The sequence below is a fragment of the Canis lupus genome, chromosome 3 (genome assembly GCF_011100685.1).
Source record: "Canis lupus familiaris isolate Mischka breed German Shepherd chromosome 3, alternate assembly UU_Cfam_GSD_1.0, whole genome shotgun sequence".
Lineage (NCBI taxonomy): Eukaryota > Metazoa > Chordata > Mammalia > Carnivora > Canidae > Canis > Canis lupus.
This window is the reverse complement of record NC_049224.1, coordinates 14,604,619-14,630,234: the sequence shown is the minus strand read 5'-3', so window position 1 is coordinate 14,630,234 and position 25,616 is coordinate 14,604,619. Positions and strand designations below refer to the sequence as shown.

General features: G+C 34.9%; 1 protein-coding gene across 1 annotated transcript in view; it reads right to left on the bottom strand.

The window, feature by feature from the left end:
- The window catches only part of MCTP1 (multiple C2 and transmembrane domain containing 1), a 532,324-nt gene that overhangs the window by 197,253 nt on the left and 309,455 nt on the right, over positions 1-25,616 (bottom strand). The window contains 5 exon segments of the mRNA XM_038532320.1: positions 2,163-2,293; positions 5,230-5,400; positions 10,548-10,625; positions 16,020-16,079; positions 24,890-24,928. Coding sequence (XP_038388248.1) covers positions 2,163-2,293; positions 5,230-5,400; positions 10,548-10,625; positions 16,020-16,079; positions 24,890-24,928 — 479 coding nt within the window.

Genomic DNA, 25,616 nt, shown 5'->3' with positions numbered 1-25,616 from the left:
TAGGGCCCAGGGCTCCTTGATTCTGCTTGCTGGGTTCTCCTGTGTAATAACCATGAATATAAACAACTTGTCTAACAATCCAGGCAAAGCCCAGAAACTATACGTAGGCAGTAACACCTCCAACATCTAGAAAAAATAAAAAGGGAGAATACACATCCAACCACATTACTAGTTTATTATAAAGGGAGATAATTCGGGAACAGCCAGATGGAAGAGATACCCAGGCAAGGTATGGGGAAAGGGCACAAAGCTTCCATTCCCACTCAGGCACGCCACTTGCCTAGCACCTCCACATGCTCACCAACTACAAAGTTCCAAAAATGGTTTTCTTCTCTCTCAAATTTTGTAGACTTCCTTAGCTCCCTCAGTTGTCTAGAACAACCCCTATTTTCTTCAGATCAGCCAGCTGTTACTGCTCTCTCAAAACTTGCTGAACTATGGATAAACCCAGAGAAATAAGGTGAGATGGGATAAACAGGTCCACCTCTCTGTCAACCATTTCCATAATATAATTAGCCATGCCCTTGAAAAATTCATAATATTATCAGGTGAAGAAAAGGGAAAGATCAGTACCAGATGGTCAGAGAAACTGTCATAATTTCCAAATTCGGAAATTATTTTCAAAGAAAAAATACATAAAAGGACATCTGTTATTATGGGAAAACAATAGGAAAAGGGAGAAGATGTACTTCATGTGATATGGACCCAGAAGTACAGGAAGGCAGCACATTGTAGCAATTATTTCCTTATCTTACTAATATAAGAAAGAATGAATGTAAAGTAAGGAGACCGAGGTAGCAAGTTACACCTGACAGTCCTTCTGATTCTCTTATGGTTACCAAATATGGCTAATGTTGCTATAAATTATGAAAACGAATTAATTATTCAAGGAACATCTCGACAGCACCTACTTGAATGAGCTCATAGCATGTTGAGGGAGACAGAAACATAGACATACAATCATAATGAAATGTATTTAGTGTATTAACAGATGTATACTTAAGCTACTTAAACTGATGATGTATCCCCAGGAGAACAAGATGGAACTTGAAGGAAACTCTGAAAATAGTGTTTTTCTAGAGGGAAAAAATATGTAAAGAAGGCCTGTCCTTTTAAACGGGCTGAAATATAACACAGTTTTAGGTTACAATAGTTTTTTTTTTTCCATTTTGTCTTATAAGTAAAAAACATCATGGGTTAAAAGAAGCTAATCTTTAACCTCTCCCTTCATGATCCTATAAAGAAAACTATTGTTTAAAATATATGTATATCAGAATAACAACAACAACAAAAACAAGGAGATAAACATGTTGGGATGGATTCCTGTTCTTGCTTTTCTAGCATGAAATCCCCTTGATTATTATTAGTATGTATGCATTTCTTCAGGTTGGTTGTTTAGGGAACTGGAATTCATGTGAACTACAGTGAAGTTAAGACTATTCTAAACTAACAAATTATTCTGTACACCATGCTTTAATTTGGTATTGGAGGGGTTCATTGTGTTTTATTACAAAGGCACATACATATCAAAACATAGAAATAGATTTCAAAGCAAGAAAATAATTCATATAATTCAAGCAGCCACTCAAAATAACCTTGTCTTTGTGGAGAGATGTCATTAGGCCTCAAAATACTCCTTTCTTCCCTGTATTCTTAGACTGACATGGATCTGCCTCACTTACATGTTTCCATCACTAAAACTTGAGAACTCTACAGATTTATGAACTCCTAAGAGATTATAAAGATTCTCTACCTTGTAGGGAGTTATAGGAAACAATGCATTTTATGGTCTCACAATATACTTCGTGAAAAGTAATACTATCTCAGCTCCCTTTACAGACAAGGTCTATGCCCTTTGTTTACTTGTTTAAGTATCTTGCATCAAATGAGATTCCTCTTTCTCAATTCCCATAACTTGCACATACAATGTTCTGACATCTGGAGAGAAAATTTTGAGATATCAAATCATATAGCCTGTCCATCAACTGGTCAAAACTGCCACCTACTGGTCAGTCTTCAAATCTTTTTCACTTTACCCAAGCGTTGCTTTACCATGGTCAGATCCCTTCCTTCAAAAGGGTAAAGATCAATGACAATAACCAGATCCCTTTAACAACATTCACCCTCTCTAGAGTGAACCAAAAATACCAGATCATACAAACCTGCCGATAAAATCATCCCTTTTCCCAGCGTCTTTGTCCCAAGCAGTGATATCAATGATTCCGCCTCTTTCTTCATAGAGATGAAAATCAAATTGTTCCCTCCACTGAGGATTCAAAGTTTTTGGCATAATCTGGAAAACCAAAAAGTAATTATTGTCTCATTAATATCAGCTATTTAAAAATTTTTAAATTGGGGCCTTAAATAAAAAGTAAGGTACTACCTAGAAAAGCATGTGTGAGATTTGAACAAAAGCTTCCAGAAATGATGGAAATGAGTCATTAAATCTCTAGCATCTTTAATGCCTATCATCTGAAGGAACCCTCAAGGATATGTCCTGAAAACCAAAGGGCACCCCTTCATCATCTTGAATAAGAGATGAGACATATGAATTATACAGAAAAGGCAAATAGTCTATAAGTGAAATAGCTCACTTTGATACTAGCATTTATTTTACATAACCAGTTAATGCACAAAGACATAACTTGCAGTCTGTCATTTCATAATAATGGAAGATGTGGATTTCCAGGGTTTTTTCCCCCTTTATTCCCCACACACATGAGAATTCTGAGCCGAATACATGAATAAAAACTACACAATAAAGATCTATGGGAGTAGGAGGAAAGAGCAAGTAACTTTGGGTTGGTCAGGCAAACATTTATATTAGAATTATAGCATTGATGTTTCATCCCCATTTTATATCTGGAGAAAATGAGACCTAGAATTTATGTCACTGATGTTACAGTATCTAGACTGTGACTCAGGTCTTTGATTAGAGTTTCGGGTCTCTTTCCCTAAAACAATATGTCAAAAATGTTTGTGAATTAATACGAATGTGTGTGTATAATCTCTACATTGCAAATACAAGATAGATATCAGAAGTACAATTTTGTAACCGCACATAATCCAGATAAGATATCAATGAATAAAGTGACTCATACTGATGTGCTTTGAAATTTCGTTCACCAGTGGGTTAAACAACATTCATATTTGTTTCCCTAGTCTTTCTTTTTAGCAAGAGGTCAGACAGTGGCCTTTTCTCTTCTGAATGTATAAGAGACCGAGATCTTCAGATGTAAAGACTTTGAAAGCAATGAAGTATGTTATGTGCAAAGGTAATACAAATGAATCACAATTTTTAAAGTTCATAATCTGAAATTAATCAGCAATATATCATGGAAACAAAGAGCAAAGAGAGACACGTGTCCATAGCTGGGTTTCATATTTCACACCTAAAGAGCAGAACTATAAAAATAAGTAATGTTTTAAGCCTACCAGAACAGGGAAATGATGTTAATTGATAAAGGACAAGATAGAAGTGGTCATAGGTACCTATTTTTGGAATCAGTAGTTTCTTTAAAATATGTTATTAAGTGCATAGAAGAAAAAAAGATGGCAGTAGATGGATCCTATGATAATTCAAATCTCTCATTATTGGGCTCAGATACACTTCTATGGTATTTTGGGAGAATGGTCTGTCTTACTTATTTGGCCATTAAGAGTCTAATTTTTCAGTTTCCTTTTTTAGGATTATCTTCCCTACATGATTTCCTTCAGGTCAGAAGTGATGCCTTCCCTCTCCATGTGGGCACTCAATAAGGTAGCCAATCAGCCTGCAAGCAGTTCTCACTGCCTACTAACGAATCAGCTCTGTGATGTTTCTAACTACCTGGTTACTGATGAAAACTTCCAGTGCAAGAAGGAACACAGGTAGGCAATTTATCAAAAGTTCTTGAAAATGATAATGTCAAAGTGAGATATCCCCATCAAAGTAGAATGTGATTTTTAATACAAGACAGATGTGATGACTTGTTCCAAGTGATGACTACCATACAGCAAAGCTGGCCATTAAAGAGGTTGTACTTGTTTTTTTTTTTTTTTTTTTTAAGTTTTTATTTATTTATTTAAGTAACCTCTACACCCAGTGTGGGGCTCAAACTCACCACCTCAAGATTGAGAGCTGTGTGCTCTTCTGACTGAGCCAGACACGTGCCCCATAAAGGTTATATTTCGATAACCCAATATATTGTACCCCCAATATAGCTATGACCACTATGACCTTTACTATCATTACTTCTATCAATAATTATACTAATAGGATTATTTAATATATTATTATTTCTAATATAATTGTTATTACACAATATACTTATTATTACTGCTGCCACTCTTTCAGCTACTACCATTTATTGAGTATTTATTATGGACAAGGCAGTGCAAAACAAGCCCTCGATGTGGATGACATGTATTTATTCAATCTTCTCAATAACTTTATTATTTTCAGTAGTTATTATTTTTTTAAATTTATTTATTTTTATTTATTTATGATAGACAGAGAGAGAGAGAGAGGCAGAGACACAGGCAGAGGAGAGGGAGAAGCAGGCTCCATGCCGGAGCCCGACGCGGGACCCGATCTTGGGACTCCAGGATCGCGCCCTAGGCCAAAGGCAGGTGCGAAACCACTGAGCCACCCAGGGATCCCCCCAGTAGTTATTATTTTAATTCTCATATTTACAGATGGGGAAATTGGGGCATGGAGTAACCTGCCCCATGACACACTGCTAGTATGGTCAGCAGGAATTTGGCCCTTTGTTTTCTAAATAAATAAGAGAGAAAAATCTTGCAATCTGCATTGGTGCAAGTCTGTTGGAAGAAAATGTTTTAGAGTTACGTATAAAGATTTTTACGGGAGGTTAAATAATGCTATTTGCAGAACTGATACCAATACTAACTGTAATAATAATAGTAACCAACACTCTTGAGCACTTTATGTGCAGGCATCAACATAGGTTTGTTCCAGCTTTTTTTTTTTTTTAAAGAGATACTTTCAACTATTGTGTTATAGATAAAGAAATTGAGACAGGAAGTAGTTTATGCAAGGTCACAGAGCACATTAAGTAAGAAATGCAATAGTTCAGTTATTGGTCTGCTTTGCTGACATGATGTTCAAAAGAAGTTCTGTTAAGCATTTAAAAAAGCATCTAGTGTTTTCTTCTCCAAAGCATGTCTATTAACCAACCAACCACTGCCTTCCAAATACTGAGAGGAACACAAAAGAGATGTGGTTACCTTGCTCTTGTACTTCTGGTGCCCAAGCCGGAACTTCACGTAGGGGTCACTCAACCCATTTGAATCCATTGCCTTGAGGTCTCGTCCCTCAATCAATGTGATGCTGACTATTCCTCTCCAAAGCTGCGATTTTCTGTGTACGTCTGATAGACGTAAACTTTGGGTCTGAAACTTTTGGTAAAGGAAAACAGAGTTAGCCTACTGAATTTTAAACTAAATGCCTCATTTGGCATTACCCTTTCTCCTGTGAAAAAATTTTAAAAATAAAAAAGCAGGTAGTTACAATTTTAAAAAGATAAAAATAATTTACAGATTATTATTTAAATTATAAAACCATTTATAAATGTGAAATTATCATCTCATAAATTTAAGGTGTAGAAGAGGTGAAGACTCAAAGCAAAGTCTAGTTTTCCAACTCTTAAAATCATATTATGTAGATACTTCAAGAATATCAGAGAATATTTGCCTATGGTCAAATATGCCAGTGTCAAATATGTGAAAAATAAATATTATAAATACCAAAGGCATTTATATCATCTGCACTGTTATATTTAGTTTGTAATTAGTAATGGTTTTTTAAAAAATCCTTTTCATGTTATAAGTTGGTTTTACTAGTGGGTTTTAGTTGTGAGATTAGTAACGAGTTCTGTTCAGACAATTAAAAAACTTCTTTATTGCTATCTTAGGAGACAATGGAGTTTCAGCCCACTAGACAAGGTACTGTAGAACAGAAAATGAAATCAATACACCCATGTGAGGTGTCTCACTTATGCTGAAACTTGCATCACAAATTTTTAAAATTACACATGTGATTTATATTGGCAGGTATGTTTCTGAAATTACTTCTCATTCTAGTACTTGAACATTCTCCTTAATAATTTTTATTATGCTCAATTCTAAATCACAATGTTCAAGCCAGGGAATGAAGTCACAATTTTTGAAAATTAGGAAGCCTCCCAGAAATGGCTACATGATCTCTTTGAGCTAAACAGCACACACAACAAATCAAAGTAGCTAAAATGTTAATTTTTTTTCAATTTGGATTCAGAACCAAGCAGTCCTATAAAAACCTGCTGTTTCTTTCGTATTGTCAAGCATGTTTTCTTCACTTACAATCATTTCATGAAGGAATTCAACATGTCTTTCCATCTCAGAGTACTCCATTTCTAAATTATAGATTAACTCCACTTTCAGCCCAATTCCTTCTACATTAGCATTATAAAGTTATAGCCTATTTTGTAGACCTCCCTTTCTCACTTTCAATTCCTGGGGTTTTTTTCATTTCACACCAATGCTATAGCCATTTTTATCTATCATTATCAAAAGTAATGCATTTCAGGTTGCTTTTATTAGAAGAATGAGAACTACATTCTTCAAAAGACAATACTTTTTATATTTGAACATTTTAATGGAAATCTTTCTAAATCACACTGCCTATTCCCTTGCCTTAATGATCAGCAAATTTAAAACAACATTGCCTGGTGGCTCTGCGTTATCAACATCAACACAGGACTGTGCCTACACACCCCTCATCTCTGTGAGCAACAAGAACAGTATTCAAGTGTGTCCTGGGTGCAATGGACTTTCACAGAGCACCTGTAACTTCCACAGGTTCCATGACCCACGTCAGCTGGAGTCCCTCTGCTCTCATCTGTTTTACACATTGAGTTTCTACATTGGATTTTATTTGAATCAAGGACTTCTCAGATTAAAAAAGTTTATTGCACCAAGTGACCTTGAAGGGGTTCTAAGATTTCAAGCTACTTATTAATATACAACGCAATAGATAACTGTATTTTTATCTATCTATCTATCTATCTATCTATCTATCTATCTATCTATCTATCTATCTATATCTATCTCTCTATCTCTTACTCTATCTATTTCTCTATCTATCTATCTTTCTATCTGACCACTTCTGCTGCTCTGGAGATTGCCTCCAACTACAGGCTCTAGAGAAACAGATTCTAAACTTCGGGTCTGAAGGTTTTGTTAAGGAATATGAGTGGCAAAGGAGGAAAGAAAAAAGTGAATTTTTGGTAAGTAAGAAGAAATAATTATCTTAGCAAAGGCCAAGGACTTAATAACAACCCATTTACATGGAGCTGTAGAATTCAAAGTGTGTATGTGTGCATTATATCACTTGATTTCCACTAAAACTCTCTGAAGTAGGAAGACAAGGCCTGCTATTTCCATTTTAATGATAAGAAATTTGAGACTCAGTGTGGTTGGGGCTAATAGGTGTTGGATTTGTGCCTAGAACCCTGTATTTCTGACCTTTATCCTTGAACTTCTCCCAATATTGCTCTTTGGGGTAGAGACTCTCTCCTAGGTTTAAAAGTAATCATGATTTAAGTATAATGTTCCTAAGGTTCCTATAATATTCCAGGTAAGTGAGTTGTTATATTTGAAACTAGTTTAGATTTTCCTGCATGGTTAATACACGAAATCACCTTCTACTTTTCTATTATACAAGCACATGTATTCATACTTACAATATTTCAGCTTGCTGCTGGATAGACTTAATAACATTTTCTAGGTACTCTAGACGTAGAAGTCATACCTGGTGCACTCAATCAAATTAGATGTGGGTACAATCTAGGCTATGGGGCACTTCCAAGTAGCAATGCTAAGTTAACTTCTTGGATGGTACCATGCCCCCTCCTTACATTTCTCACATGAGGACAAGAACTTTACTTACAGGGTGGGAAGGAGAAAGGATGCTTTCCATGGGATCCTCCATGCTTCCACAGAAATAAAATGAACTTAATGGAGGCTTTACTTACTGCCATTAGTCACAAAATGCTTTCCTATAGCCTAAAAGAACATTCCTAAAATGAGTTGGAAAGCCAAGGGAGAGGGCGAGAGAGAATATTTCTGTACACATATGGGGTCAATGAATGTGGGAATTAAGGTAATCTGCATAAAAGGTTAAAAGGAAAAGGGGGTTCTCAAAGGAATACTAACCAAGTATCATTTTAAAAGGAATTTTTCTGTCTTCAATATTTTTTTTTTTTTGGTAAAAATGATACTTCTTTAAAAAGAAGTGCTCCTTCACTCATTTGAGACTTGATTAACTGCATAGTCATGAAATAAATATTTAGTCTAAGTGTGAAGAGTAGGAATTTGAAATAAAATTATAAGGTATAGAGGAGGAAGATATAATCTGACACTACCAGCACTAGGAGAGACAGTGACTTAACATAAGGACCCATTTGCATCTTTCTAGCAATTGCTATGTGACTTAGGCATGTTGCTCCCTCTCTGGGCCTCATTTCTTACCTATCGTTCCCCAGACTGTGCTCCAGAGCTCCAAATGTAGTAAGAGCACTGTTAAGAGTAGTAAGAGTGTGTGTGGAGGGGCGGGAAGTTAAGGAGGGACCAGGGGTGTCTATGTTCGGGGGGCCTAAATAGAAAATAGTATATTTCATAAACAAAAAAAGATTTAACCTTCTTAAGATAGCCCTTTAGCACGTTTATTAATTTTTTAAATCAAAGTTTCAGGGAGCTCATTGAAGGGATGCTGACAAATGAACTTCCACAACTAAAAAAAAAAAAAGAAAGAAAGAAAAAAAGAAACTTTGAAACCCACTAGCATTAATGCTCTTCAAGGCACTTGCTGAGTCACTTGCTGCTCTATTTTCAGTTTCCTTCCTCTGTATAGCAGAGTTCTCATGGCGTGGGCCACAGACCATTGGCATCGGTGTCCATCACTCATGAACTGGCTAGAAATTCAAATTCCTCAGTCCCACCCCCAACCAACAGAATCAGAAGCTCTGGTTTACTCCGCCCTCACTCAGAGTCATTCTGATGCATGCTCAAGTGTGGGAAGCCCTGCTTTAAAAGTTCTAAGGGTCATGGGCACTGACCTATGTTCTCAAGATTTTATTTATTTGAGAGAGAGAACACAGGGGCAGGGGAGAGAGGAGAGGGAAAAGGAGAGGGAGAAGCAGATGCCCTGCTGGGCAGGGAGCCCCACTCGGGGCCTGATCCCAGGATCCCGGGATCTGATCCTAGGACCCTGGGATCATGACCTGAGCTGAAGACAGACGCTTAACCGACTGAGCCACCCAAGGCTCTCCTATGTTCTAATTACTGTTATTAGTTACTATAAATGTGAACATTATCCACCCTCTTGCATGGATACTATATATGCTAATTAGAGCCTTCTAGTCCTGTTTCTAAATGTACTGATTAGGAAAGCAGGTTGGCCTGGATATTGGAGAATTTAAAGAGATAAGCAGGAGCCTACTGCACAATTATGTGAAGTTTGTTTATTATTTTCTTCCTTTAATGGTTTTTTTTCCACATAAGATATACTTCAATAATATATATCAATTGAAGTATTGATAATTAGTCAATCAAAAATTACTTATTGAGGGATCCCTGGGTGGCGCAGCGGTTTGGCGCCTGCCTTTGGCCCAGGGCGCGATCCTGGAGACCCGGGATCGAGTCCCACATCGGGCTCCCAGTGCATGGAGCCTGTTTCTCCCTCTGCCTGTTTCTCTGCCTCTCTCTCTCTGTGTGACTATCATAAATAAATAAAAATTTAAAAAAAAAAAAAAAAAAAAAATTACTTATTGAGCACCTAAATGGCAAGGAGTATTAAATCCAAGATATCCCTCAATAAGATTAACATATCAGAAGTGGATTTAGTTATTTGAGGTAACTAAAGGTATTTGAGTTATTTGAGGTAACATAATTGTTTTCATTTATGCCCTTGTTGAAACAATTCTGTTTGAGGAGGGAAAGAAAGAAAGAAGGAAGAAGTAAAAGGAAAAACAGCCTAGCTTCAAAGCAAAGACCCAATACTGCAAAAGGAAGAAATAACCTTTGAACTTTTAAAGGAGGAATTCCCAAATTTTAGCAGCAATTTGTTGAAATCAGTGGGCCTGACCTCCTGGATGTGATTCAGTTCTTGTGGAGCAGAGCTACTCCCATATATATCTCCAACACGTGTCCCACATGATTCTCACATGAGCTGAAGTTTGAGATCATTCTCATAAGGAATATTCATCTAAGTTCAGACTTAATAAAGAATATCAAGATATTAGGTATCAATACCAACTTCAAATTCTGAGGCAATTAGTTAATGACATATATCCTTAGTAAGATTTTAGAATGGGTGAGTTGGCATTTTAAAGAAAGTATTAGTTTATGTATATTATTCCTTGAAAAGGAATTCAAGATTCAATTCCTCTTCATGTGTATAATGCATTTAGGATAAAGAATGGGTTTTCAGGACAGTAAATCAGCCATGAGAGTTCACAGCTCATGCAAGCTCAGAAGGAATAAACAAACCGAATGATCAAACTTACTTGTGCATTTTGGTAACAAGTACTCTGAAACTCTGCTTTGCAGAAACCCAGGACAGGAAGAGCAGGCCTGCTGCACGTCTGGATGGAGATGAATGATCAAAGCTGTACAGGAAAGCTTTGTGCCACTAGCAACACCTCATTTCAATCAGCGTTTAGCATTACTTTTCAAAAACACATTATTTGAAACACACACACACACACACACACACACACACACACACACAGGTATTGGCTCCCTAAGTCACCATCAGAAAATGTCTTCTAGCACAATGAAGATAAATGCCAATGCAACAATATAATTTCCAGCCACCATTTTCTTTAGTGGCATATTGCTAAGTGGTCAAAAAAATAAAGGACAGAGATTGAATGATGATGGACTCTGCCAGAGTGGTTTCAGATTTTTGTTAATGAGTGTGGCAGAGAGAAGAAACAGAGCAAGAGAAATCATGGAAAGAATTATTTCCCCAACACTGCTGCTTCAGGATATTTTGGAGACTGTTTCCAATGTCAAAGAAGTGATAAGGCCCCAGAAGAATACGTGTTCCATGGATAGGCAACAAGTATGATCATGTTAACTGCATCCCATGGGCTAATCTTTTGTAATGTTTCAAGCGATATCTCTAAAATAACAGAAATTTTGCCCCATGAAATTTGCCCCATTTTCCCTGTTAATCTTGTGCCTAAGAAAGCAACCAAAAATGTCCCTTTGTTACTAAGACCATGAACAGCAAGAGATGGATTCAGAAAGAAATACCAGAAGGAAATTATTCATGATAAGCTACAAGTTTGTATTAAATGACTAGAGCATCTAGACAGTTTCCATACAATGTAGTATTATCATGAGATGAGAACACCAATGGGGAGGGTGAGATGCGGCCAATCTGAAAGATAGTTTAGACAATACACTAAGAAATAAGCATGTATTGAGCAACTACTAGGTGCTAGGGTTTTCATACTCCAGTGGTTTTCATAATAGGCATTTTTAAGGTAAGGAAACTGAGGCACAGAGATGATAAATACCCTACTCAAAGCCAAATGATTAGTGATTGGCAAGGTTGAGATTTGAATCTGTGGTTGCTGATACCTAATTGATGATTTTCCCTGGTATATCTCTTCTTAGGCTTTTGGACAAAGCCTAAAAAGTTCATAATACAAAAACAAAAAAAAGGGAAATAATATACAGGATTTGTTGAAATACTTTGGCTCCTATTTAAATAAAATATGTTCCATGGGTATAAATTATTGAGAAAATCTATTCAGGGACTCAGAGGAAGCAAAAGTTGGTAGGTGGTAATAACTCTAGCCTATATTGTTCAGTAAAGCATATGAGAGTTGACTGTGCTCCATAATGAATTATGGTGTAACATTAATAAGGTTGGTGAAATTGTAGAATCTCATACGTAAATTGAGAACACATCTAGATTTCAATTCTGGTTATTAAAGTTTATTAATTCAGTTCCTTGAAAAACTGGATCACTAATAGAAGGCAGATCCTATTATTCCAGATCCTGGTTTAAAAAACAGAGCAAACCCCCCCGCCCCCCAAAAAAAATCTATCTAGATTTAACATGTGGCTAAAAACCACTTGGTCCTATTAATCTTCTCCCTGATATGTGCAAATAATCCTTGGCTTTTGTTACCTTGGAACTTATAACCTGTATACAACCTAATCCTTCCAAATGAGACCCAGACCCTGTGCAACTGGAGTGAAAGACATCACTGTGTCTTTACAATAGCTGTGTGTGGAGTCAGCTCACCTCTATTTTCAGCACAGAGGCGCACATGCTTTTATTTAATCAAATGATCCACGAGACACTACAAAGAAGAGATAATGACAGCCTAGAAGGGCTGTTTTGTGCTGCAAAGCCTGGAGTGTGGAGCAATTATTAGCTCAATCCCAGGCACAGGCATGTTCTATCTTTTCCTTTGCCTGCTGAGTTTATTCTAGTGAATTGCACCTAGGTGATGAAGTCCAACAAGTAGATTTGTTCTACAGTCCTCTCAAAGAAGGATTGCCTTTACAGAAAACCCTCCCAGGCCTTTGTCCAGCCTAGTTTCAAGTGCCTCATGTAATAATAAAGCTTTGATCCCCTTTTTCTTAGAAAATGACTCACGGCACTATAATCCTTAGAGAAATTCTCCTGTTTTTTATCCTTAAAGTTTCTTTCTTATTTCTGTTTCTTCTTGAAACAACCTATGGTGTCAGGAAGGTATTTATGTTTACTTCAGATGCTTTAACTACCATCTCTAAACTTAACTGTCGCCAAACAAAAGTTCTTAAGCTTTTACGATGTTTGCTCAAAATATAAAATATTAGAAAATTATCATATATATTGTAATCCTATTGGTTTGCTCAAGTAATATACTGGTTTCCACCAATGATGTAAAGAAAGTTTACATCCTGGGTTTGACTCATATATTTTTTTTTGAGATTTTTATCTAAATGTTACAAATACATTGTTTTCTGAGGGTCTTACTTTCATACCTAAAGATATAAATAACACCTTCACTTTTCTTGGGTGTATGTCATATACGGTTGAGTTGTTCAGAATGTAATCACTTCAGCACAGGATAATATTCTTGTTTGATAGAATGAATACTTCTCCTGTGTCTGCAGGGTCTTTCTTCCTTCAACCTTCCTAAAACTCTGATTTAACCCTACCATGAGATGGTGCTCTGACATAAGTCCTAATTGTTTTGTATTCTGTGCACTCTTTTTGTCCTATTCCATATGATGATCCATTTCTCCATTTTTCTATATGAGGTATCTTGATATAGCCTAGCCTTCTCCAATTACACAATTTTAACATTTCTCTTAAATTTACTATAGTGTTTCTAATAACAGGGTTTGTTCAGTTAACTCTGAGTCATCAAGATCTAAACGTCTGGTCAACGGAGTTAACTGAGAAAAACTTAAACGTGCCAAGAACTTGAAGCAATTCTACTAAGTTATCATCCTTTAATGGAAGTTAAAAATCTTCAATGAAATTGTGACTTAGAGCAATCCAAGTGACTTCACATAATGTTGGTTGCTTTCATGAGAAACATGGTAATTGCCATATCCAGTGCTTCATGTTTTGTGTCCTAAGATATCATGTTTTGATGAATTTTAAATGTTATGCCTTTGGAAAAATAGAATACATCTGTATTCTTCAGTCTTTTCTTTTTATTATTTTGCTCTCAAGAAAATTAAGACCTACCAAGTAGCCCTGACATTTAAGCAAGATCTCACCAGGATTCAGTTTTACTTAGTGTCTCCAAGACACATTTATTGATTCCTATAAATAAGCTGATAAAAACTCAAAAAGCACGCATATGCTCCTCATGTAAGATTTTATCTGAACCATTTAGGTTTTCTGCATATCTGAAAATGTCTCTGGAAAACCTCCCTTCATCTACATCTCACCTAAAAGTTAATCACAGTATAAATATTACCTGGGGAAAGAACAATAAGGTTGGTTATTGGAGTGACCTTTGAATGTGAATATGAAAGATCATATTCATGCAAAGTAGACTGGATCACTGATTTTCTGATTCTGCAAGATGGGACCTCAAACATCACAGCCCTTAAACACATCCATCTATCAGTGGGTTAAGGAGCTGTGGGGCAGAAGGGTTACATAATGCAAGAAGAATCTGAATGGGGCTCAATGAAGATAAACTAAGGGAAGGGCTTTACTTTTACATCACATCTGTATTCATCACTGACCCAAAAAGCAGTTCAGTTGCTTTAAACAATTATATCCACGATATTCATAGAAAGAAAAATACTGGTCCTGATCGTTCATCCCATTTTCAGACACAACAAGTCAATGGTGTTACTTCTCTGGGCCTTAGTTTCCTCAGTGATAAAATAAATGACCTCTATAGGTTCTCTTTTTGACTCACTTTGTTAGTTACTCAACATATGCTCAGAAGAAAAGACCACTGTACCTCAAATACAAAAAGGTTATATTTTAACTTGGTGTATTTCTTATTCTAAAATGAGACAGTTCAAGACATTGAGAGGGGTTAATAAAGAATATTTAAGGGTTAAAAAAAAGAATATTTAAGGATGAACACAACCAAATGGAAAGTACTGGTACATGGGATACTAATTTGGAAGTAGCAAAGTGGAAAGATGTTGGAAGAATCATTGGGAGGGAAACCCTTAAAAATTATTACTTATGTAATTGATCCTGGTAGCAAGGCTTCATTCCTAATGATCAGTTTGTACATTGGCTGCATATAGAACAAATTCAATACAGAACACTCCTGAATTCTGCTCCCTTGGCAAAGAGGCATAGTATATGAATTCACCATATTTGTGGATCTTAAGAAAAAAGAGTCTAAATTTTTGCCAAAAACCAAATTCCACTTAAGGTAATGTGACAATTCAAAAGCAGTCACTCTGTGTTCTCACGAATAATGTATGAACATATCAAATAAATTATTATTTTAGCAAAGACAGACTAACATCAGTGAAGGCAGCCATCAGTAGACTGAAAGGAAATGAAGATGCTCTAATAATTAAAATAAGCTCTCACCAATAAAAGGCTGCAAAAAAAAAAAAGTCTGTGTGAAGGAAGCAAAGGATGAAGAGATGTGGTTTATACTGGCTCAATGCACGACTTAATCTAGTGCCGACCAGTCTGCTTAAAAGACACTACATTCAACATGTCATAAAATTCTAAAGGGGAAAGGTAGTTTTCAGCCATGAGCAGTTTCAGAGCCAAGGAAAGCAAATGGCAAGGCCCCACGGGTGTAGCACTTTCACTGCAATATCTATTGCTAGGTAATCATGTACCAAGTGTGAATTTTCAAAGAAAGAAGGGAACTCTTGGCAAACTACTAAGTGCATTTGTAATAAATCGTGCTGTGCATAATGCAGAATTAGAGCAGAGCAAAAAGGATGACAGAGCTCGTTATGGGGAAGTCATGAAAGAATAAATAACATTAAATTGCAATGGCATTTAAAACAAATTCTCTGTAGAATTTTCACTTTTTTCTTTATTTAAATCAAGAGCAGAGTTGCTGTTTTCTAATTCATAAGTTTTTTTTTTTCAAAGAAAGAACACTGATTATCTAGTATGTATATAGTATAAGATCACTGTAATGGAAGTAAATTTTTCTCAAACAGATGGAGCAGATTTTACAAGAAGGGAAAAAAAGAAACTGAATGGACCCTTTAGATAGCATCATCATCTTCCTGGAAGGGCTGGGAGCCCCTAGCTGGTGAGAATTTGTGATAAACTTGGTCCCACAAGGAACTGACTTCAAAGCAATATATATGAAGTATATGAAGCTCTTAGGTTTTACAAATGAAGAAATGAAAGAGTCCCTCAAATGGCTTGGAATAAAAGTTAATAAAGAAAGTCAATTGAATACATTTTTCTGAGAGCCTATTTTAAAAAGTGAATTTCCTATTTCATATTTAATTTTCAAAATTACTATCCAAAACCAAAATATTAATATAAAGGATTTAGACATTACCCTCCAAAAGAAAGACTTCACAGAGAAATAAGATCCAACCACTTCATTTTCTGAGAGATCCTAAAAACAAACAAATATTTAGCTACATTTTGAAGTGTTTTTGAGAATATTTAGCCCAACAAAATAAAAATGAACAAAACCCCAAAGTTAGATATCCTAATGACACTTTCAGTGTTTATAAACTGTTTTCTTCCCTGAGTAAATTAAAGATTTTGTCTTATTCATATCCAATTATCAATGGTAGTAAGTTTAGAAAAGATTCTGTTATTTTAAAAGAATCTACTTACCTCTTCATTCTTAAATTATTGATTATTACATCTCAGAGTCTAACACTTTATTTTAGAAAGTAGGACTGTTCAAACATACTTGAAGATTCTGAAGGAAGTCAGATAATATCTGTTCCTTTTAACAAAACAATGTCATAGCCTTCAGAACATTTTTAAAGAATGACAATGGAAATCTTATTTATAAACACACACTTAGTAAAATTTGGTTTAATCCCTAATTAAAAACTTCCTAGTTTTAAGATATAATACAGAATGTAGATGATATAAATTACTTCATTAACTTGAGCTCCGCAAAAATAATTTTGACAAGAAATGAATAATGAGCAGGGTGGCTATTGGGCCGAAAACAAAGTCACAAATTCATGTTGGATATTTTATTACTTAATCCTCAGACTTTCATAAAGTGAAACCAATTCGACTTTAGGAAATCAAAACCATAGCTGCTCACTTTTAAAGAGAACATTTGCATTACATGCATCCTTCACACTTGAATGTTTTGCATCCTGTCTCTAGGTGTCAGTTATGGTAAAATTACGGGAAACTGAGGACATTTTTGGAGCAAGTATTGACTGTTGACACCATGATGAAGAGGATGAAGTTTTGTAACTTATTTGAATATTCCATGATTTTGTGTTAGCAGTTAAGATAGTGGTCCAGCACCTCACATGATGCCCATTGCAGAGTAGGTACTCAATAAATAATTCATTGATTGTTAGTCACTTGGAGTTTCATTTGGTTAGGTGTAGACATTCCTTCCAAACATGATGTCAAAAATCGTATCAGAAAATAATAGTCAACTAAAATATTTAGGGTGTGCAGCAAGTTGAATAATTTAAATTTAGCAACAGAATTACATCAGGGATCCTCTATATCATCTACCTGTTTTGTTTTGTTTTTACAGGAAATCTATTTCTCAACAAAATTATTTTCATTTTCCCAAGCTACCTACATAGAGTTTGGTCAGGTAGCATGGCTAATGTTAGTAGTGACTGGGAAAAAGCCTAGAGTTTAAGACATCATTTTACTGGCACTACAGAGTTATAATTCATTTACTTTTACAGCTCGGGTTCTCATCTGTCACACTTAACTCACTGTCACATCAGTATCTCAAAAAAACCCCAAGCCTCTTAAAAAAAACACATTTACATTTGGACACTGGGGCATGAACCTTAGATGGAATGACTGCAGTCTTTTTCGATGCTGTACATTGTTTAATTTGAAAAATCTTCTAGCTTTTACAAAAGATGTTTGTTTTTCTCTAGGATTGCCAATTCTCTCCTTACCTTGATCAAGCACATGTCTCAAACACGTGGAGAAATTTTAAAATATCATATTAAAGAAACTGAAGTCTTAAAGTCTCTTTACACAAAATATTTCCCCAGAGCCAATAACACAAATTATGGAACTAACAGGAAGTTTTATCTTAATGTAAAATGTATTAAGGCAACTTAAATGGATGTGAAAATATTGGCTTTGGACTCATTACAATTATAACAAATAATATGACCATTAAATATTTAAAAGTCTTGTCAATTCATTTAAAGTTTAGGTGGTCTAAAGTGACTAATATTGAAACTGTACCAGCTCCATACTTCCCATTCTTCCTCAGGTGAATACAGAGGTTAATGACCTAATTATGTGACTAGTGTGCAAAGAGCAAGATGAGACTGATGAATTTTTTGTGTGTGGGGGGAATTTTAACGATCAAGACGTAGAACTTAGGTTTCTCTGTTAAAATTTGAGAAACAAAAATATTAGCCACATTTGGATCCACTGATGTCCCCGGGCTGTGCTTTTCAAGCCATGTTTAATTACTTCTGTCATTACTCATCAACTAAAATTTATATTTCATTTTACAACCTACATTCTCATGTAAATTTAGGCCTTTATTTCAAATGGAACAACTTAATTTTCCTGTGGACCCTTATGCCATTTATTGCCTTGCTGAATACATAATCCACAGCAGATGAGCCAAGGCTTCCCTTTCATGAGAGTTCCTACTAATAACAACAGCAATAATAAGGCACCTGGCATTGTGATAAAGAGTTCTAAAAAAAAAAAAGTGATTTTATTATGAGGGCAAGAAAAACCAAATGAACTATTCATGAATTTCAGAGAAGACCAGTCTTCAATCATGATTGTAGATATTTCATGATACCTCAGTCTCCATCGAGACACAAGGTTGGTAAGTGAGGAAAAGTACCATTTAAAAAATGCTAAGATGAAAAAAAAATGCTAAGATGATAAAGTAAGATCAAAAAGAAGCAGAACATAAAAAATAAAGACATCAAATTAACAAAGGAAAATTACTGAAGTTGTCCTGAATAATGAATTGCTATTTCTGCTGAGGCTCTAAATTTATTAAAGTAGCAAGATCCACCGACATATCTTATTTAAACCTAGTTTTTCCTCTAAAACACCTACATACATAAAGAACATCGATCCTCAAAGATCAAAAATCCTACTATGAATCTAAAAAGTAACAAGATTGTAAATCTAAAAATAAAAAAGATATACTTTTTTTCCCAGAGTAAGAAAACTAAAGGACAGTTCATTTCTTTCCTAACAAAATGAATACAATGAAATTTTTTAGCCTCCTATTTCAATAAATCATAAAAACCTTTAAGGACTTTGTCATTAGATGAACAAGGATTAGCCACTAAACATCAATTAATAGTGATATTTTTTATTAGCCATAATGTGTGCAGGCTTTAAACATTTTGCACGTTACTATAATCCAGCAATTCTTCAATAGTCCAACACTCACCGCCCATTTGAAGCCTGAGATATAAATGTGAAAGTCAAGCCAGGTAGCCCTCATGATGTACAGCATATTTTAATAGGTTGCACAATTTCCTTTTATCAATAACTCTTCAGGCATTTACAAGGTTAAAAATAAATAAATCCATAAGTAAATAATTTTCATAGGCTTTCCTGGTCTGACCGCTATCACTGTTTATCAAAGCTATGGCTCTTAGATGCTCCCATCAAGTTGAAAATGCCTATGGATTGTTATGTAGCTGAAAACAGGGACATGAAGTAAGCAGAATGTACACTGAAATGCTACTTTCCTGTTTTCTTGGTTACTCAAACTGGTGTTCATATCATTTATACTCAAACACAAATATGATTCCCTCTTGCAACTTCACCTGTCCATTTAAATATTTCTGCAAGAGCGAGACAATCTCAGCTCCCCAGAGGACATGCCCTATAACTGAAGGCTGGCTTTGCTTTGTCTTTCATTTTCCTAGAAATGTTAAGTTCAATCTTTTATTTGTGTGTTTGTCTATATGTCTAAACACAGGCACATATGCATGTATACTCTTGTCAACTAGGGCTTTGAAAACAGAATCTTCACAAAATTATCATTTATTTTCACTGTGGATATTTAGGCAACTGGAAAACCAATAAACCTCCTCCCGGTCCCATTCAACTGAATATATATATATATATATATATATATATATATATATATATAAGCATATATAAATATGCTATATATATTTATATATAAGCATATATAATATATAAGCATATATATATAGCATATTTATACATAGATATATATGTTAGATATATCTGATGTATGTTATATAAACAAATGTCCGTCTTTGAAATAGAAGGCCATATAATCTTGCCAACCAACCCTTTGCTTCATTATCCTGGAGTTCTATTAGTTCTATTAGTTCCCTCCCTTTGATCAGTCCGGAAAGGATCTTGGGAAATTGTCAGCTCACTGGGTAATACATATCAGCAATGTGAAGGCCAATCAATGACCCACAATTCAACATCTTAGAGCTAGCACGCACATGTCATGCCATGCATGCTCTGCTTGAGATCACACTTTGTCCTTTCACTTTGTGCCAACTCATCCAGATTTGCACACTCAAGGACCCACATTTTAAAAATTCAACAAAAGTGGTCACATAAATGTAAAGCTGGTGCTACAGCAAATCCCTGTAGTTATGAGTTATGATGTATAAAAATGTATATGGGAAAATATTGTCAAAATAGCAAGAAAAAAATCATCTCAACATAAAACTTAACTATGGCTCCCTGTATTTTGTGGCATAATCAAATATGTACTGGCATTATGATATCTCTATCTTAAATAAACTTACTACAAATTTTAGGAGTTTAGTTGAGTGAGGTAAAAATAGAGTCTTTTATGGTAGAAACACTCATGTTATTTGCCTTTTGTTCATTGCTGCATTGTGGAATCTCAGAAGCCTTAATTATGAGGTTGACTTGGGAGCATTCCCAAATAACACAGATTTGGGAGTATAAACAGTGGTAAGGATTTTTAAAAGAATTATATATTTCCTTTGAAAATATGTAAACATCTATTTTTTTCAAAGATATATACATAATAATTTGAAATGAGCCATCAAAGAAAAGCCATTGAGGTGACTCACAGTTGAGAGAGTCAATGACCAAAAAAGTTTGCATGTTTTGCGGGTTTTAAAAAAAACAGCTATTTATTATCAGGATATGAGGTCTTTGGAGAAAGAACCTGATAATTGTTAAATAATGACTTTTTTTTCCTATGTCAGACTGACTGTGTGAGATACTTAAAAATGCGTTAATCTGTTTCTCCAGCGTTTCTTAAATTAAAGCACTTAGAGGTTTTCACTGATGCATTTTTAATGTGTCATCCAAGGTGTCAGGTTTAACTACGCCCTGCAGACTTAGAGTTGAAAGTGTTCTCTAGTTTAAATTAACAATATCCTTGCCAAAAGTCTTATTAAAAATTGCTTCATTCACCAGTGAATAAAGTGTTTTATAGTTCATTAAAATTATGCTAAGTGATTATAATAAAATCTTTATAAAAAAGATATATTACTAAAAAAATAAGCCATCAAGTAACAGAAGATATGCTAATGAGACATGATCACATAGTCCATATTATATTATTCAAAGGATGAACTCTTCTTAAAACATCTCTAAACTGTTATTGTTGAGAATATGAATTGCAGTGTGTATATCTTTATACCATCACAATGGTTACATCTCATGTAATTAAAGTGATTTATTGAAAGCACATAAGTTTATTACCACACTCACCAATAAACTAATTCTTCTACCTTAAAACACATACACACACAATGTAGTGTAAAATCATTTCTGCTTACTGGCTGTCTGATAGAGGTAATTGTTTCATTATTTTTTCTATTTTTTGTCTGACCCCACAAAATTTATTCACAAAACACATATACATCTTCTCTTCTGAGCTCATGAAACTTTCTTGTTGAATAATTTAACCTTAGAATAAATTATCAATGATAAGCTTCTTCTAAAGAATAAAATATTGCAATAATTCAAAGCATTACCATTTCTCTGCCAAAATGCATTTTGTCATGTAAGTATAACTCTTTGACCAGGATAATTATTCAGTTGCCTAAGTTTAGGTAGACATTGATCCCTTTCTTCTTAAAATAACATTTTTCTTTAACAGCTGAGTGTGGGGCAGGATTACAAATATGCAGGATGGAAAGTATGCTTGTGGAAAACCAGAATGAGAATTTTAAAGGATGCTATCCCCAGAAGAGGAGATATGATGGAATTCATAATTATTTACTGGTTAACATACCGTTCAAATGTAACATGTATTTTATACATTCTTGCTTCTCAGATGCAAGTTTAGGTGCATTTCTTTTCCTACTTGTTGTTGGATGGTAACACAATTACTCTAAATAATACGTAAGTCAGTCTGAACAGCAATAATAATTCCCTGCCCTCAAGTTGGCTACTCAACTCATTTTCAGTAGTATATACAACCCCACATTATAAGAGTGCCACAAATAGTGTAATTTCCATTGAAAGAGTCAATTATTGGCAAGATGATGAAAATGATGAGCAGATATTTAAATAATGAGAAATCCCATGAGCTGACTCCCTTGTATACAGGGGAGATGTGCATATTTTAAGAATACCAATGTCAAATTAGTTTTCTCTCTCCATGGTTAAGTCGCCGTCATAAACAAAAGAAAACAACAAGAAGAAAAACTCTGTACTACAGCAAATATCTAGCAACGTTATCTGGCTACAGCTAACTCTTCGCCACAAAGTTCATAATTCTCAAATTTTGTAATCACCATTGGTACCACAGACAGGCTGCATATCAAAGCCCCGCTACAGAAAAGCAGGAGACCTCATTCTCATAAATCAAGATTCCAAAGATGAAAATGACCTGTTTATATGAAAAATTCCCCTTTGACTTTGAGGACAGTTGTATCAAATATAAAATACCTATATGTAAATGTAATGCAAATAAATTATAACCCTTTTCCAAAAATGGAAGAGGGAATATTACATAGTATAGTCACTCATCCCTTAGTTTCTTCTGAAGCACAATTTGCGTGAACATCATCCTTCCTCCTTCAAACCCTGGAGGAGGGAACTGGGGAAGCAATTTCAGTGTGTGTGAAGGACGGCGGACTATGTGGTCATGGAAGTCACACACTTTCCCTTGATTTTGAATTTAACACTCTCACCTTGTAACGTTAATATGGAAGAACACAGCAAAGGTTTTAGGGGACAGTGAGGATTTGAATGAATTATCAGGTGTTCAGTATGTTCCCATAGAAAAAAACCAAATGAGTGAACTGATTTTCCCTTACTCGGCATTCAATAATCCCACTAAATTTTCTAAAACTGAAAATCCTTTAGGCTAAAAACCCAAAAGACATTTTACCACACGAACTAAAAATAATCTGCCAAGTACCCCAGTAAGTGCAGAGCTAGCACTCGAAGAATTCTATATCTTCAACGGCGAGCCAGAAAAATGTACCAGTATGAATGTACAAATGGATCAATAATAAATTAAAACTTCAAGAATTTTAGATGTAAAAATAGTATTGAATAGATGTTTATTATTCATTTTAATTTTTTTCTGTCAACCAAAAGAAAAGATGTGGATTTATGTTTACTTAATTTAGCATTAAAATTACATTTAAATGTGAATTAAATAAGTTATTTAAGGAAGAATCTATATATTTAGTCTTTCTTTCATACTACAATAAAATGGATCATTCTCATGGGCAGCCTGGGTGGCTCAGCAGTTTAGTGCCGCCTTCGGCCCAGGGTGTGATCCTGGAATCTCAGGATCGACTCCTACGTCGGGCTCCCTGCATGGAGCCTGTTTCTCCATCTACCTGTGTCTCTCCTCTCTCTCTCTCTCTCTCTCTTTCATGAATAAATAAATACAATCTTTAAAAAATGGATCATTCTTACTGATCAGTACTAATACTGTATAATATCCTGCTCTAGCATTATGTCTTAACTACATCTGGAAGAGAAAATATTGATGTATATTAATGAATTATATCATTTTTACACAGGTATGTCATAGTATAGACACAGAATGAGGAAAGCCAAATTACATGACTTTAAAAATATATATACTTTTCACATAACACTAATTTTGAAGTAAAATTACAAAGAAAAATGTGTAATACAAACATGAAGAGTACAAACATTTCTTTAAAGAACCTTTGAAACTGTATTTTGGTCAATATAAAACACAGTGAATACTAAGTCAGAAGTACTCAGCAACTTTCTTTAATAAATGCCTTTCACTTTATTAAAATATAAAGGCGATTTTTAATGTGACCCTGACCTTTTTGTGAGAATTATCTTTCAGTCATTAATACTTTAAGAATTGAGAAGAAACTGTACAGTAAGAAATACTTGTTAAAGCAAATTATGACAATATCATAAATACAAAAACAATTTGATGTACTTTCTTAATTCACAGTAATAAAAATGACAAAATTAAAACAAAATTTAAGTAATAGCATGATTCAATCAGAATGGAAAAAAATTGTCATGTTCCAGGGTCTAAAAAAATTACTATTAAAAATGAATACTGACTTTTTAAATAGAAATTTGAAGAAAGAAGATCTTTACAAATAGCATCCCTTTATCTCGAGGAGTATTCATATAAAAGTCCGTTTCATCTTGATATTTATTTGTGTCCAAGAATGATACTACCACTGAACAAATGAGAAGTTTAGTTTATATCTTATATATTTTACAAGTTATAAGAAGAGCCAGGTCTTTTTAGTTACAGGAACCATAAACTCCTCTCACTCCCAAGAGCCATCTATTTCTTGAAGTGAGAAGAGGCCATGATGGAAAACTCTTCTTATTATAGACTCCAAAGATGTAGCACTAGAGGGATTTTGAGTTTAGAAAATCCCGGACTCAATTTTCATGAACAAAGACAGAGAGTCACATGAATCTTCCTTCTCTCTGGAGTGGTCTCTACCCAACCATTTTATTCCTGATCTGGAGCAAAGACATTTTCTAGACCCTGTGGCACACAGAACAGAAACTGGATGCTGCGAATGATGCTGAGAAGGGACCAGGCATTAGCAAGAGGGTGATGTGGATGTGAGTGATCAGTGTGATTTCTAGCTACTTAAGAGGCATTCCATGATTTGCTTAAAGTTGATGGGAAAAAAATAACAAGAGTGGATGAAATCCTGGAGTACAGTGTGAAGAGGTGTGAGAGAGATTTGGAATGCAGCTGATAGTTCTTCTCAACAAGAAAAGCTGAAAGATCACATGCTAAGCCATTACCTTACTTGATCTTTTCCAGCTCTTCCTCATTAGCATTGTCTGTAAACAAAATAAAGCATTTTCATTATCTTATCACTCAAGTACAGGATAGGGCGGCCAGTGGTTTTCTAGAGGTAACTTAACATTTAAACAGCAGTTTCCAACAACCAGTTTACAAGACAAAAATTGTTTATCACATACACACAGCTAGAAGAAGCACCTTTAACATTCAAGCAGTCTTTCTGGTGAGAGTTCATTTGCTTTATTCTTTTGTAGAAAGAAATGAGACAGTATTTTTAAAACGAATGGAAATTTGAGATATCTTAATTATTGGTGGGGGGAAAAAAACCTAATTGAGTCTCATGATTGGCAATTGTTCCTTTTGGTGATGGAAGTTGAGTATGTACAGTGACTTTACCAGCTAACTTTTCTCTTCAAACATGTTCGTAAGTTTGTTCCTTTGGTGGCATCTTAGAACTATTTGTTTCCAGTTAATCTTTAACTATACTGGTGTCTACTAATACTTTTAGTTCTGAAAAATGCTACATTAGTAGATCTTCCTGCTAAATGTTTAGCCATAGCATACCTTTTACATCAGTTTTTTGGATTTGATGTTGGTTTTTTTTGTTTTGTTTTGTTTTGTTTTTGGTCTGTGTGTTTCATAGTAAGTAACTATGGCTACAAGTTTTACTTAAGGTTAATGGAGATCTGTAATGAGTGCCCAAGATCAGTGCTCTCTTGCATAAAG